At 37.2% G+C, this 16,798-nt stretch overlaps 1 protein-coding gene across 3 annotated transcripts in view; it reads left to right on the plus strand.

Annotated features, from left to right (window-relative positions):
* LOC149255748 (Spc97 / Spc98 family of spindle pole body (SBP) component) overlaps positions 1–16,798 on the plus strand; it is a 334,350-nt gene that overhangs the window by 288,529 nt on the left and 29,023 nt on the right. For 2 of the 3 annotated variants that reach the window (XM_089460560.1, XM_089460558.1), the window contains exon 14: positions 10,071–10,242. In XM_089460560.1, coding sequence (XP_089316686.1) covers positions 10,071–10,214 — 144 coding nt within the window. In that variant the 3' untranslated portion in view covers positions 10,215–10,242. Of the gene's footprint in view, positions 1–10,070; positions 10,243–12,560; positions 12,691–16,798 lie in introns of all 3 variants that reach the window. The other variant, XM_089460559.1, reaches the window with a different exon arrangement.

Genomic DNA, 16,798 nt, shown 5'->3' on the forward strand with positions numbered 1-16,798 from the left:
TAAACAGATTTTGGCTACTGGCATTGCTGATGATTCTACAAGGTTGTATAAGTTTCACAACTTTGGGTCATCAAATCTTCCCTCAGTATTTGTTGCTCATAACGATGAAGTGAGCAAACTTTGGCATGAGCGATTTGGTCACTTAAACTATCGCTCCCTTCAGCATCTATGTAAAGAAAATATGGTGACAGGTCTTCCTATGGTATCTTGCAGAGATGGTGTTTGTTCCGGATGTGTACTCGGAAAACATCATCGGGACAGTTTTGAAAAACGTGCCTCTTGGCACGCCTCAGCCCCTTTACAGCTTGTGCATAGTGATTTATGTGGTCCACTTCCAGTTGTGTCATTCTCTGGCTGCAAGTATTTCTTAACTTTCATTGATGATTTCTCCAGACGCACTTGGGTATACTTCTTAAAACTCAAGAGTGAAGTATTTAACACTTTTTTGGCCTTCAAGGCCTTTGTTGAAAAACAATCTGGACATCAAATTCTTAAGTTAAGATCTGATAATGGCGGAGAATATGTTAAAAACACATTCATCAACTATTGCACTGAGAATGGAATTCAAATGCAACATACTGTTCCATATACTCCACAACAAAATGGTGTAGCTGAAAGGAAGAATCGCACCTTAAAGGAAATGGCTAATTATATGCTACAATCTAAAGGACTTGGTCTTAGTTTTTGGGTAGAAGCAATCAACTGTGCAAATTACATAATAAATTGCACTCCTACTAAGGCTTTAAAGAATATCACTCCAGAAGAAGCATGGAGCTCAATCAAACCAGATGTAAGTCACTTTCGTGTTTTTGGAAGTGAAGCGTGGGCCCATATTCCAGATGAAAAGCATAAAGCTTTAGAACCTAAGAGTGAAAAATGTACTTTTGTTGGATATTCTGAAGATGTCAAAGGCTATAGACTTATTCCATTTAAGTCCAAAAATGTTATCATTAGAAGAGATGTAAAATTTGATGAAAATATATCGGCCTGTGAGCCTAGTCCGGCGGATGTGCCACCTCTCCCTATCTCTTCTACCTTTGAAAACATTTCTTCTTCAGATGATGAAAGTGAGGATGACAATCCTCCCCCACCATCTCAGTATCCTCCTTCAGCTCCTGAGCTTCCAAAATGGGTTCGTGCTACTCGAGATGCAGCAGGTGATCTTGCCGGTGATCCTACAGATCAGCGACGCACACGTTCTCAGTTCGAGAGAGCCTCTTCTTTACTGGCTCAAGCTCCAGTAAATTATGATCCTGACACCTTTGCAGAAGCTTCAGGCCATCCAGATTGGGAAGCAGCTATGAATGAAGAATATCATTCATTGTTGGCAAATGATACATGGGATCTTGTTCCTCTACCAAAGGGACGAAAACTTGTTAGATGCAAATGGGTTTACAGAACCAAGTATGGACCAGATGGGAAAGTTGATAAACATAAAGCTCGTCTTGTTGCTAAGGGTTTTTCATAGGTTGAAGGCATTGACTACACTGAAACCTTCTCCCCTGTTGCCAAAATGAACTCTATCCGCCTTGTTCTTTCCCTTGCTGCCTCTTTCAAATGGGAAGTCCATCAGATGGATGTTAAATCTGCCTTCTTGCATGGAGACTTGCATGAAGAAATTTATATGGAACAACCCATTGGCTTCATACAAACAGACTCCAGCCTTGTATGTCGACTTAAGAAATCCCTTTATGGTCTCAAGCAAGCTCCTCGGGCTTGGTATGCCAAAATGGATAGCTTTCTTTTAGAATCTGGCTTTTCTAGGTGTCATTCTGACAATACTGTCTACACCAAGAAAGTGGGCAACTCTCTTATCATCCTTGTTCTTTATGTTGATGATCTTATCCTTACTGGTAGTGATCCCAACCTTATAAACCATGTGAAGTCTAGCCTTAAAAGGAAATTTGAAATGACAGACTTAGGACACTTACACTATTTTCTCGGTCTTCAAGTCTTGCAATCCAAGGAGGGTATTTCCCTTTCCCAGTCCCAGTATGCTTGTGATATTCTACGTCATTTTCACATGGAAGACTGTAAGCCAGCCCCTTCTCCCTTTCAGTCTGGAGTCAAACTTTCAGTCACTTGTAATTCTCCTGAAGTTGATGCTACCTTATACCGTCAACTTGTAGGAAAACTTTTGTATCTAACCCATACTCGTCCTGACCTTTCCTTTGCTGTTGGCCTTGTTGCTCGGTTCATGCAAAACCCCCGTGAAAGTCATTGGAAAGCAGCTAAAAGAATACTTCGTTATGTTCGAGGTACAGTTCAGTTTGGGATTCATTACAGTGCCGAAGCAGCTCCTCTATTGGTTGGTTTCACTGATTCCGATTGGGCTGGTGACCCTGATGATCGGAAGTCTACTGCCGGTTATGTGTTCACTCTTGGTTCAGGACCTATTACATGGGCTTGTAAGAAACAAGCTGCCATTTCTCTTTCATCAGCAGAAGCAGAGTATCGTGGTGCCGTAGAAGCTAGTAAGGAAGCCTTGTGGCTTCGTCAGATCCTGTCAGAGTTTGGCTTTCAGCAGCAGCATCCGACTACACTTTGGTGTGATAATCAAAGTGCCATTCAGCTATGCAAAGATCCAGTCCAACATCAGCGCAGCAAACACATTGAACTGCACATGCACTTCATCAGAAAGCTCATTCATGACCATGTTCTTGAAGTGCAATATTGTTCAACAGATGATCAAGTGGCAGACATCTTTACAAAGGCTCTCACAGAGGCGAAGTTCACTAAACTTCGATTTCTGGTTGGAGTTCAGGAAGTTGTCACTAAGGGGGGATAGGCTCTAGTGCCTCCTTCCTTCTCCTATTGTGTCATATTTGTAAATCCTTCAATCCTATCCCAAGTTGTTCTTAAGGGGGGATGTTAGGATATTCCGACACATAGGAAATAGTTAAGTACAACTTGGTCTAGTGTAGAGTTAGGTATAGAGTTAGGTAAAGTGTGTTTCTTTACCGTTGTACATTTTGTAACTTACAATCCGACGGTCACGATATGTAGTGATCCGACGGTTCATTCTCTCCTCGGTATTACCGACACTTGATCCGTGGCTTGACACCCGATTGGTCCATGAATTCTATTTAAAGCGCATGGAGGGTCATTTGTAGGGTAATCCGTGCATGAGAGAAACATATGTAAATTTTCATTCTTTTATTAATAAATTGCCTGAAGTGGCCGCGTTGGCTCAGGCCGTGGACTGTTTCCCTCTTTGAGGGTTTTAACCACGTCAAAATACTGGTGTATTGATCTGCGATCTGGTTGTGAGCGGTGTCCTTTTGGTGTTCTGTTTGAGGAACTTACCCTGTAAATTCCTACAATATAAAGCAGTAAATTACATATGCACAATTATAAACAACTTCTTACAAAATATTGTACAAATATGTACAACAACACAATCTTCGTTATATTAAACCAACTGAGTAATTCAACAATTTAGGGCTCCCATACAAGGGATACAAGATACAATGACAATCTCGTTGTAGTCTCTATGTCGTATCTAGTCCTTTTTGCTGATGAAGAGCTTGCCACTTGTGAAAGAATACGAATGGAAAGGTTTTGCAAATGTACATCATTTTGTCCATGAAAAATCCACCACCTAACTGGATTCATGGTGCTTCTCTCCTCCAAAGCTGATATATCATGCATAATCATCTAATCCTACAGCAAAACTGGCGAATTCTTCCTTTACCTCCTTGTGTAGATGAGATGGAAATATTCTCATAAGGGATTTTTTCACCCCATTAGCCACTTGTCTATCCTTATGGGGTGCCTTGCTTTTCCCATTGCTTTGAGCAATAAGCTCCTCATCATAAAATTTGGGGTTCAAGGCATGTGCTAAAGTGTGCAAGGGAGTGTTGAAATTGTTCCACCTATCAATAATGATTTTCTTGACTAAATTAGCAAAATGATCATCAACAAACAAAAGTTGTGGAGACTCTTGCAAAATGATTTCCATAGTTTTATCAACCATGGAATCCATGCCATAGTATACCTCTCCTAAGAAAGGTTGGTCAGTGTCAGCATTCCAAAGAAGCTCAAATGCAAGGGTTGTGAACTTTAGCAAGAAATCTATCTTGCTCCACCAATCCTCATCAAGGCATATTATACGCACCATATATCCCTGCTTTGAATTTGCTTGTCTCCACTCAATCCAAAGTTGACTCACCACCATAGAAACTAATGCATGCTTAACTTCAACAAGGTGGTGCAACATCAGGAAGTTTGAGGCATATCTTGTCTCAACAACTTTTAACAACTCCAATTTGGAGTACTCTCGAAATATTTGCCTGAGATTGGTGGTGGTTGGTGATGAATTTAAAAATCTCCCTTGCTTCCCCTGTGATTTCATTTATGCATGGAACTGTGTTGTCGATCTCCTCTAAGATCAAATTGAAATTATGGATAATGCGTGGTGTCCAAAAGATGTGGTCATACCTCCCCTCAATAATTAAACCTGCAGCTTTGCAAACTGGTGCATTATCCGTGATAACTTGCACCACCTTGTTAGGCCTTATTTGTTCAATAGCTTTTATAATAACATCAGCAATGAACTGTGCATCTTTTACCTTTCCTGTGCAGTCTTCCAACTTGAGAAACATTGCCCCTTTGGGGGAAGTGGTAATGATATTTATCAATGATCTGCACCTTGTATATGTCCATCCATCTTAGACTATGGTAACCCCAGAGCTACTCCAGCAAGAACAAATTGGTGATAAAATATCATCCACAAGCTCCTTCTCATTTTTGAGAAGCTGAGTTCTGACTTTCTCATAGTTGGGCCCCTTGTACCCTTGAGGAGCTTTTTTAATTGGCCTTATCATATCTTGCTAGTAAGGAGAGCGAACAACATTGAATGGGATACCACATGCATAAATGCACCTAGCCACTTTGGAATCAGTTTCTTCTCTCGCTTGCACATTCACCATTTTAGCAATTCTGAACTGAAGGGGATGCCCCTCTGGTATTTTTGGGTGCTGGTTGTTCATGTTGTTGAGTGGCACTAGCTCTCCTCTTTCTTGCTTCAACTACAATCCTTGGCTCAATGTTAGATGGAGCTTGAGGAGTAGTTTGACTAAGCTCATCATGCCTTCTCTTAATTCCATCTGCCTCATCTTTCTCTCTTTGATATGCCCTCCTTGCCAATGGGTCTGTTTTTTTTGTGCAACTTACAATCCCCTGTCCTCCTCCATGCAAAAGACGTGCCTTCACTCTTGGGTAGGAGCCTTTGTGTGAATTATTGCAAAGATTACATCACTATTCCCATGAGCCACCACCTCCACATTTTTGAAGCTTCTGAACATGCCTCCAAAGAGGATAATATTTAGCCCTTGGGTTGGCCCTAGGGCTTAAAATTGCAGAGACACCTTGGTTGGAAGCCATTGCTGCAAAAAAATAAAAAAACAAATATGTAAAGAAAAAACGTTTTTCATATTTTTGGTAGCATAAACCCTCGAAAAATTTAAGAAATAGTAGGAAAAAACTAAGAAAATGAATGGTTCTTACCCAAATTAATTTGTTGTAGCTGAAGCTACCCCAAAATGCTAGAAAATACGAGAAATATGGTTGTAGCTGAGCCAAAAGCGAAGAATTCTGTAGCCGAAAACTTTGCACTACAAATATGTTGCTGAAATTTCTTTCTCTTGTTGTTGAAATCTCCTTTGCTCACTATTGAAAACGCCCTAGTTGAAACCACTGCTCTCTTCCTCGCTTCTCCTTTGCTAAAATCGTTAGTCGCCAAGAGAAACGACTTGCTCAATTGTGTGATGAGAGAATGAGGCAAGAGTCTTTTTTATAACTTGAGAGAGGCATCTAGAAGCATGCAAAAGATACTTTAGTTCCCCAATAAAAATTTAGAAGTGAAGAAATAAAAAAAAATAAAAGAAAAAGTCAAGTTACAACTGGAGATTCTGCTGTATGGCCTATAAACTCGTTTCCGGTCATACTGGCCGTGTTTCCTCAACGAGAAACAGGTCAGTGCGGCCGGAAACGAGTTTCCAAGCCGTACGATTTAGTTTCCTCTTTTCCGGCTAGAAATGGACCCCTGTGCAACGTTTCTTGCAACTTAGCTTTAGGGACATACCTTTTCATTTAACTAGTTACTAATTAATTAATGATTATTTATTATTATTATTGTTTTACATTATTTGTATTATTTTATTCATAACAAAAACCCTAGTTGTATATTCTTCTGTATGATCGAAACCCTAGCTCGATCAAAATTGTTATCTAATTTTGGAGTTTGATGTTTGCATCTAGGGTTTACAACAAATTTGTAGAAAGAAGGAAATAACAATGAAACCCTAGATATGAAATGATGGTATGCTAATTTGATTGTTGATATACATAATTTGGTTTTATTGATAAAATCTATGGTTTGCAACAAACCCTAGTAGTGTTTGACATGTAATTCTAAAAGTATATTGCTGAAACCTTAGATGTATATGATTGGATTGATATCTTGATTGAGTTGTTGATATCTAAGGCTTTATGTCTCAAAGATGGAGTCTAGGGTTTGTGACAAAACCCTAGCAAGTTGTTGAAGTCTAGAATATAAAAAGATGTAACTGTTGTTGATTATGAACCTAACTAGGTTTAGGTATTTGATGTCTAAAGCTTGAATGTTTTGATGGTTCTATTGTAATGGCATTATTTTGATATAGTTGACGTCATGCTTATGTATATTTGTATTTGGTTGTGCTTGCTATTAAAGTTTTGTAGGTATATAATCTTCAAGATGTTGAAGATGATCATAATTAAAAATAATAATGATGAGCATGATGAAGGAAGTTATAAGAATGATGATGATCAAGATGACCTTGATGACATGAAAAAGAAAATAAAGCCTTGTAAGATTGAAGTCTCAATAATGTTATAAAAGAAGGAAGTTGTTGAGTTGAGAGGGAGCTTGGATAAAAGAAAGGGTATATCTCCCAGTTAAGAGGGACGGCATATTGTGATAGCTATAATGAATACCTTTAAGAAAGAATGAAACCAAAGAATGAATGTAAGTACTATAGATAAATTTGCAAACAAAGACTTGAGGTTGTATTTGGTCTATTGAAGAAGTGGAAGAAGAAGGCCTCCGACAAGTTGTATTTGGATAACTTGATGATGATATAAGTAGCATTAGAATGATTAAGGACCCCAAAGGTTTGTGTTTACTTGTATATATATCTAGAGGTTTATGACTAATTGGGGTTGTGGTTGTGCAGGATCTCTCTGTAAAAAAATTGAATGTTTGAAGCATGCTTGGATTGGTAGAGATATCTGATTAGTTAATTACGAGAGCTAAAGCATCTTGGGGCGACAAGATGCTTGGGAGGACATCTGGTTAGGCTCTGTGTTGATGTCTAGATCACAAAGGAGGGAGGGTGGCATTGGTCTTGGAGCTCCAACCTTGGGTATGCACCTAGATCCCTGGGTTGGTGTTAGAGCTTAAAATCCTGATGGTACCTAGAGTGGCTTAAGCTTGAGTACACCTTAGTCCCACCTGATTAGACTCCCTGGTTAGGTATCTAATTTATAACTTTGCGTTTGCTATGACACTTCATAGAGCATATCATTTTGAGATCTTCCATGTACCTCTATATATATGTAATTATGAATACCTCCCTTGTTAAGAGAGAGTGTTGAAGAATGTAACTAGTGTCGGTCTTCATAATTGTATTTGAGTCGTAATGTAATGTATTTATGAAAAGAAAGAAAAATGAAATTTTATTGTAAAAGAAATTGACAATAATGCACGGGTTTCATGCTCAAGTCAATGAGTTTTAGGTCAAAGCCTCCATTGTAGGCTTCTAGGTTTTGTGTCAAGAGTTCTTGTCCTTGTCATTATGTAAAAGACCCTTCTTGGGCTTTATCTATCAAAGAAGAAATTTATTATGATGTAAATTAGGTCTTTTAGGCCTCCTCCACCAAGTCGGCCTCAACCTGGACAAGTCGGCCTAATTGGAAGCTATAATGTACTATATAAAGGCAACAAGTCAACCTCATTTGAAGCACATCTTAAGCAAGTTCAATAGTAGCTAGAGGAAGAAAAACGAGGGAAATCTCTGAGGAGGAAAACCTAGCAAAGGAGAAGGAAGTCTTTGTCAAGCAAAAGAAGTCAAATTTTTCATCTCTACTACCACACGTGCGAAGTTTTTGGGTTGGTGGGAGGGCCGAAATTGCAAACCTGAAGTTGGGCTGAAATTATGAAGCAGTAGGGCCGAAATTATGTCTTTGATGCAGTATTGTTGCAGTTGATCTTTGGAGTTTGAAAGGACAGTTTGAGGGCTGACTTGGTCGAGTGGGGAAGGTCTTTTCGTCAGCTTTAAGGTCTTGGTCTATCTCAATCTGATTTACTAGTGGAAGAGTTTGACTGGGTTTTCCCCTATAGAGGGGTTTTAGCCCTTGTTGAGTGCCTATATCTGGTGTCATTGATCTTGATGTTTTGATTTGATGATTGATCGATGAAAAGAAGATAAAGGAAGAACATAAAGAAAAGTTAATAAGAATACAAGAATATCACAAGTAATTATTAATATAAGAGAATCTTGTTGCCTTTCTGAGTTTCTAACACTTCTCACTCATCAACACTCAAATCTCTTACAACAACTTCTGTTTGACAAGTAAGTACTTCACTACTTTCTCATGGCATTAGTGGAAATCTGAAGCATATATCCGAGGTCATCATTAAAGGAAGGACCATTTCCATGCATGTTTTTTGGGGTAGTCATTCTGTAAATTTTATCTATGCTGACAAGGGATAATCTCTCCGAATCCTCAAAGGCAATCCGAGTTCTTTGAAGTTTTAGCACCAAAATTAAAGTTATATCCATCTTTGTATGTGAAGAAAGGATACAAGACATTTATTATCTTTGTGATGCAAGCTACAGGAAGATGACATAACTGTTTGGCGAAATACCTGTGACAAACCCAAACAAACTCAAAAATTTTACTGGGAATTTTGAGATATTCCTAGGGTTGTATCTTATAGTGTGACCCCATGTGCCTAGTATAAATACAAGTTGACCTCCTCCATTTTGACCAATTCGGATATCACATCAATCTCTTCTGTTTTGATCCACACGTGCGAGGAAAGGAGGAAATATGAAGTTCGAAGCTGCCATTTGACCCCAGTTGATCTGCTCATGTGAAAAAGTCTGGTTTGCTTCATTTGACCGTGTTTCTGGCTGACTTTGACCAAAGTTACAGGCTGAATTTGACCAAGAAAAGAGGCCATGTTTGACCACAGAGAGGACAGTTTGACTACAGAGAGGACTGTTTGACTGAGTTTTGACTGTGGGTTTGACCACAGGAAGTCAACCCCAGGTAGGAGTTGACCACATGTGTCAAGCACAGACCCAAAGTTGACCACAGGAGACTGTTGACTAGACCAAAAGTTGACCAGAAGTGATTATTTTGAAGGGTTTGATCACCATTGACAAGCTGATATGTTGACCGGGTTTTGGCTGGTATCTTTGACCTGAATTTTGGCACAGATTCCTAGAATAATTCTGAATTGTAATTATCGCTGAAGAACAATTTCTCCTGACAAGAAAATTTTGCTGGGTTATTCCCAAGGTTGGGTTTTCCCAGCTTAAATTTGTTTTCTCTTTGTTGCTTGGCTGTCTATTTATGATCCCATTATTCTCATTGTATTATTGTTGAGATTTTCTATGTATAATTGCTTAATGATACATGTGACATAAGTTAACTTGATCGAACAATCACTGGAAAGTAATTATCAGATTAGAAGATCAGTTTCTATTATAGAAAATTCACATTTTGATGGTATAAGAATAGCTTAAGTTAATAGATACTGGAAACACAAGACAGTATCTTTACAGTATCATTGCTTAATTATTTCCTAAATAAATGTCTGTAGTTCATTGTGTGCTGTTTTCATTGTTATATTTTTACATGTCAAAAGTTAGTGCTACACGACAGACTTAAAACTTCAGAAACTGGAAAGAAGAAATAATAAACGTTTCTATTGATATATGCTTATTGTGTACAAGTTTTTGGTATTCCTCACCTACATTTTTGTTTGCAGATTTGACATCTAATTGTTTACATTCCAGGTGCTTGAAGTGAAGGACTCTTTTGAGCAGAACCTGAAGCAACTTTACAAACGCTATATAAAGTTTGGCGAACAAAGTGAAATGACACTTGGTTATTTCTGGATGTATCTAGATTACAATGAATTCATTTCAACTACTCATTGAATGAAAACATGACAGTTTGTTGCAGAGGGTAAGTAATTAGCCTTATCTCAAATATTATCTGCATATATGCTATTTTCCCTTAAGTTGTTTGTTTACTTAACTTGTCCACAGTATTAAAGCTAAACATTGTTGGATAATATTTGAGACTTATATGCTCCTTTAGTGATGCCAGAATCTAAAATTAGGCCCTCGCTTACATTGCTAAGACCATAACTCGGCTAAATATATTATCAGAGTGTGCCAAGGAAGTAAAAGGGAAAAAAACCTAAACTTGGATTTACTAGTATGATGGAATGAATGTTTCAAATAAAGTTGAATGTGTAAAATCTGAGTCCAAGATGCGTCATGCTTGAGGAAAGACTGGTTACTCGTTTATATTTGTTATTTTCTCCCAATGCATAAATATAAACTGAAGGTAAGTTGTTGATTGTGCTTATAGATATTGTAACAGAAATCATTCTACTATTGATTCTGTTGTGATAAGAAGGGATGCTTACTGATTAATGAATTAGAAATTGAAACAAATGATTGTCATTACAATCAACTCTCAGGGAAAGTGCCTGCAATTTAAAAGTTTTTAGTGGCAAATTGGACCTATGGTTTGTAGCTTTTGTTGAAGAATTCAATATACTTTTCTATACATGTATTGTCCCTTAGGTTATTACAGAGCACAAGCTTCACCTTTTATTCTATCACAAATTTTAGCAACCAAGGGTTACTACTATTCATATTTCTCTCACTAATTAGCACCCTGTTATCACGCAAATTTTCACAGGCAGATTCACCTAATTGTAGGCAAACCAACCCTAGTCACACTGGGATTCCTCTTTCTTTGGACCAGTGCTTTTCCCTAGGGGATGTGCACTGTCATCAAACCATTAAATCTGTAAAGAATCCAAGACCATTAGCACACAAAAGACTCACTCTTGAACTGTTAGTAAATAGTCAAGAGCAAGGATAAACTTTAAATGAAATTGGGAGTGGTTGATATCAGATCATTAGGATAGTTATGACAATGAGTTAAACTGAACTAGATGAGGTGAATGTGTGCCACAGGTGAAGATATAGTAAGTGCACTTGAACTAGCCACAACACTGCAATACTATTAAACAGACAACAACCAATAGATTCCAGGAGCTAAAGACAAAGCATAATTGAGCCAAATCAAATGTTACCTGAAGAGATTGAGTGAATCAGTGACAGGATGCCATAGGTGTCCTTTCATGCATTGGTGGTAGAGGTTTGAATCAATGTTGTTAAAATTGCGATAATTTCGCGATATTATCGCTTTATCACGATTTTTCCCGAAGCCGATATTATCACGAGTAATACTTGCCTTTTATTTTATACGCGATCTTTTTGAAAAAATCGTTATTTTTTCCCAATTTATCGCTGAGGGTTGGGGCAACGCGGTTTTATAAGGGATGCTAAATGTTCGAAATACAATTTTTTTTTAAAGAAACAAATAATTTTTGAGTGGGGCAGCTTAATGATCAAGTCTAGGCCCTAGTATTGATATGCTATTCATGGTAATGTTAAATTCTTAAAGTAAAAGTGACATTCTCCTTGATCTTCATTTTCATCTTTTTACTTAAATTTTTAACATTACCATGAAATGACTTAGGATGTTTGAGAGTGGTTCTGGCCTCATTAGATTTCATATGGAGAAAGTAGAATTTTATATTTCATTCAAAATCCAGCAGAGTTATCAGTTTTTCAGGATTTCAGGATTGGGAGATTGTAATGTTTCCAGGTGACACCACCTGCCCGGGCTACCCCTGCCACCAGTAGAGGACGTGGTCTACCTCTTATAGCTCCTACTTCTAGTTCTTCAGCGTCTAGAGCACAACAGACCCCACTGTCAACTCCACCAGCACCAGCATCTACATCTAGAGGGAAAGGGAAAGCTGTGGCATTTTCTCACAAGAGGGGCAGAGGAAATCAATTGGATTAGACTTTAGTTATTTTCTTCATTTTATTGTATATGACATTATGACATGATGAGATACATTATTATATTTTTTGTTGATATTTTGAGGCTGAGTTGGGACTCAGGAGTTAGGACTTACTATTCAGTTCATGATTCAATGTTATGTGTGATTTTAGCACTAGAAATGATATTAAACATCTTATATATTAATTCATTTATCATATTTATGTGTCAATGTATTTATTTTATGTTGTAGATGGTTTATATATTAAAAAAATTGAAAAAAAATGAATATTTTTGTACCAAACAATTTTTTCCGGATTATTTCTGATTATTTCTCGATAATTACTATTTTTTCCTCACGCCGATATTATTCTGATAATGGTTAATGCAACATTGGTTTGAATGTATGGAAGGTGGAAGAATGAAGGATCTTCTATTGCTACAATCTGCTTCGAAAAGAATACCTTCTAACCTCATCAAATCCTCTCTATTATGGAAGCTCACACCCTAAAAGTCAGTTCACCCTAACTGCTGGAGAAAGATGTAAGGAAGAATACTAATCTTAGTAAGACGCTGTTTGAATGAGTTTTTTGTTGTGAAACAAAGTTGTTGTTTATTCATGCTAATGCCATAGAGGAAGTAACACTATCCTCCAATTGCAAACCACTCTTGTAACTGCTTTCAACTAGGTCAACCTGTAATGACCTGCCTACAATTACAAATAGAATGAGAATATTAGCATGCATACGGGAATCCATATGATAGCTACATAAGCATGAACCACATGTATTGCACTAGTATACGTACTAGCTAATATTGGAAAATGCCCAAGTTTAGGTTAATAAATTATTTATCGAAGTCAATTCCTAACTCACCAGAATTATAAGGAATATATTGAATGGGGTCCTTGCCATATGTATGATACTTCGTAATCAAAAGAAAATATGAAATATATGAAATCGGAAAGGAAAAAATATTTTCTTATGTTGATAATTGCTTGTGATATTATTATGTTCTAATTAGCTTCTTTATGTTCTTCCTTTATCTTTTTCTCATCAAGCAATCATCAAAGCAAAAACGTGAAGATCATAGACACCAAATGTAGGCACTCAACCAGGGCTAAAACCCCTTTATAAGGGAAAACCTAGTCAAAACTCTTCCTTTAGTAGTTTCCAATTGAGATAGACAAAGACCCTAGACCAAAAGACCTTCCTCCTTTTCCGAGTTAGCTCTTATTTCTGATAGATGATCTCTTCCAAAGTTGGCAAGTGCTAGCTTCTCAAATGCAACTTCAACCTAGAATTTCGATCCCCAGCTTCAGAACTTCGACCCAGCTTGAGGACTATAGTTTTGATCTAGCAACTTCGGTAGCCCCAACCTAGCAGCTTCACAACTTCGATGTAGTTTCCCAGCTTCGCTGCAACTTCACAACTTCGATGCAGTTTCCCAGCTTCGCTGCAGCTTCAGAATTTCATTGCACATGAGAGAGAGAGAGACCCAAAACTTTGATTCCAACTTCCTTCTAGAACTTCACACTTTTTCTTCTCCCAACTACTGCAATTCAAACTTGTGTGAGATGTGTTTCCAAATGAGTCGAGTTGCTCCAATATATAGTGAGTTTGTGAGGTCGAATTCCCTTGTTGAGGCCGACTTGCCCTTTCTTGAGATTGACTTATTGGACAAGGCCTAATTGATGTATTTTACAATAAAATAAATTTCTTTCTTGACAAATAAAACCCAGGTTCTTTTATATTAAGACATGGACAAGGACACTTGACATAAATCCTAGAAGCCTGCAATGGAGTCTTTGACCTATAAACAATTGACCCAAGCATCAAACCCATGCTTTAATAAGTCAATTTATTTAATAATAAAATTTCTTTTTCTTTTTTTGAAAAATACACTTTGTTATGACTCCAATACAATTATGAAGACCGGCACTAGTTGCATTCTTCAACACTCCCTCTTAACTAGGGAGGTCTTCATAATTACCTATATCTATAAGGGTACATGGAAGATATCCAAAATGAACTACGAAGAGTTTTAGCACACTCAATGTTGTGGACTAGATTCTTGACCAGGGTAATCTATTTGGCTGGGACTAAGATGGACTAAAGCTTCTAGCCATTCTACGTACCATTAGGCTTACTAACTAAGCATCAACCTAGGGATCTAGGTGCGCATCCAAGGTCAGAGCTCTAAGACCGACACCACCCTCCCTTTTCGGGATCTAGACATCAACATACAGGCCAGCTAGATGTCCTCCCAAGCATCTGCCATTAGATGCTTCATCTCTCCCTAATAAACGAGATATATCCATTTGTCCAAGCATGCTTCCAGAATGTTCATCCTTCTTATGGAGAGATTTATCACTACAATCACAAACCTCAATCAACAATGAATGATCAAATATACATATACAAGTAAACACAAACCTTTGAGGTCCTTAATCTTGCTGATTCCACTTATATCAAGTTGTTCATATGCAACTAGGCGGAAGCTTTTCTTCTTTCATTTCTTCAGTAGCATCAAGACATCCTCAATACGTTTTAGCACTTTATTCTCTGCTTTCTTCTTCAAGGTATCATCATGACCATCATAATATGCCCTCCCTCTCAACTGGGGAGATCAACTACTTCCTTTTTTCTATAACATTGGAGAGTCTTTCATGTCTCCATTTCTTCTTACGGTATCAAGGTCATCTTGATCATCATCATCCTTATAGCTTTCTTCATCATGCTCAGTCAGAAATCTTCATTATCTTGAAGATTATGTACCTGCAAAAACTTGAATAGCAAGGACAACCAAAATACATATACAAAAAAATTAACTATATCAAAATTATGTCAATATAATGGAAGCATCAAAACAATCAAATACTTTAGACATCAAATGCCTAAACCATGTTAGGTTCAAAATCAACAAGAGATACATACTAGACTTCAACCTCTTGCTAGGGTTTTGTTACAAACCCTTTGACTCCATCTTCGAGACACAATGCCTTAGATATCAACAATTCAATCAAATAACAAACCTACTATACATCTAAGTTTTCAACAATTTTCAGTATTTACATGTCAGACACTACTAGGGTTTGTTGCAAACCCTAAAGCTTAATCATATCAATAATCGAGAACAATATCATCATGCCCTAGAATATTAATCTTTACTAGAGTTTTGTTACAAACCCTAGATTTCACAAAACTAAAACGTGAGCATTAACAATTCTTGCATTAGCATTTCATATTCATACGTACTAGGTAAATCTAGGATACAAACATCAATACATCAAAGTTAAATATACAACAATTTCAGTCAGACTAGGGTTTCAGTCATACAAACGAATATACACCTAAGGTTTCGATCTTAGGACCTTACTATAGTTATTACAAGGGTTTTGCTTATAAACCCTAATTCATCAAACCCTAAAGATCTAGGGTTCTAATTAACAACAAACCTTAAAGGACTAGGGTTTCTATTATAACAACACCAAAACCCTAAACATAAAATGAATAGGTTTTCTAGATTTCATCAACAACCCTAAATAGACTAGGGTTTCATAATCAATATTGACACACCCTTAGGTTAGGGTTTTACAGTGAAACTTTTTTGGGTTCCACAAGAATGATAATATAATGAGGGTATATTCAATTTAATGATTAGTCACCCTAACAAGAATCTTTGTGATTCAAAGCCCTAGACATAACGATGTTAGTAATGTACAACAAAATTTTGAAAGAGAATGAACATACCTTTTACATGAAGAGAACTTTATAACAAAACTTATAGTCTAAGACATACCTTAAGTTGTTCCTTAACAAACCTTGTAGGACATCAATTCTTGAGGGGCTTCCTTTGCAACAAAACTTCTTCCATGATTCAAGTTTGTCCTTTGAAGTCTTCTCCATAACCATTGTGTATTCCACAATCTTTTCCTACCAAGGAAAATAAAAAGAAAATGTTATTAACATATAATACAAATAGATATTGATATGAAAGGGAAGCCAAACATAAAATATAAGGCAAGGAGTAAGATACTTATCTTTGGTAAAATGGTGAGGGGTCCCTCTTAATCAAATCTTGAAAGATACCTACAACTTTATGAAAATGGAAAATGTTCTACAAGACATGTTAGACCTATAAACTCTAGAAATCAAAACAATTCGAAACAAAAAATAAAAGACTAAGAGGGCTATGTGAGAGAGAGAGGACTTAGTAGTATAAGTCCTTGACTTCTGATTCTTCGGTCTTGTTCTTCTTAGGTGGATCTCATCAACAACATTCGTATGTTTCCTCTCTATCTTCTTATATCTTGGATTCTTTGGACAATGGCTTTTGTAGTGACCCATCTTGTGACAGTTGTAACATTGAATCTAGGATAGGTCCACTTTCTTCTTTGGTACTTTGAACTTCTTGAAGGTTCCGTTCTTGTGATGAGCAAAATAGGCATTCGAGGTGTTTTCTTCTTCCTCCTTGTTGTTTACTAACGATATTCTGGCTTCTTCTTGACTACATGCATTCCACATTTGTTGAAATGTTGGAGTATCCTTCCAATTGTTATGTCTTGATGCAAAGGCACTCCAAGATTTTGGTAGTCCTAGAAGGACAATAATTACGAGCTCTTTTTTTGGGACAACTTCATCTATTGCTT

The sequence above is a fragment of the Pinus tabuliformis genome, chromosome 7 (assembly GCF_031772625.1).
Source record: "Pinus tabuliformis cultivar Carrire ecotype Pingquan chromosome 7, CPIR1, whole genome shotgun sequence".
NCBI lineage: Eukaryota > Viridiplantae > Streptophyta > Pinopsida > Pinales > Pinaceae > Pinus > Pinus tabuliformis.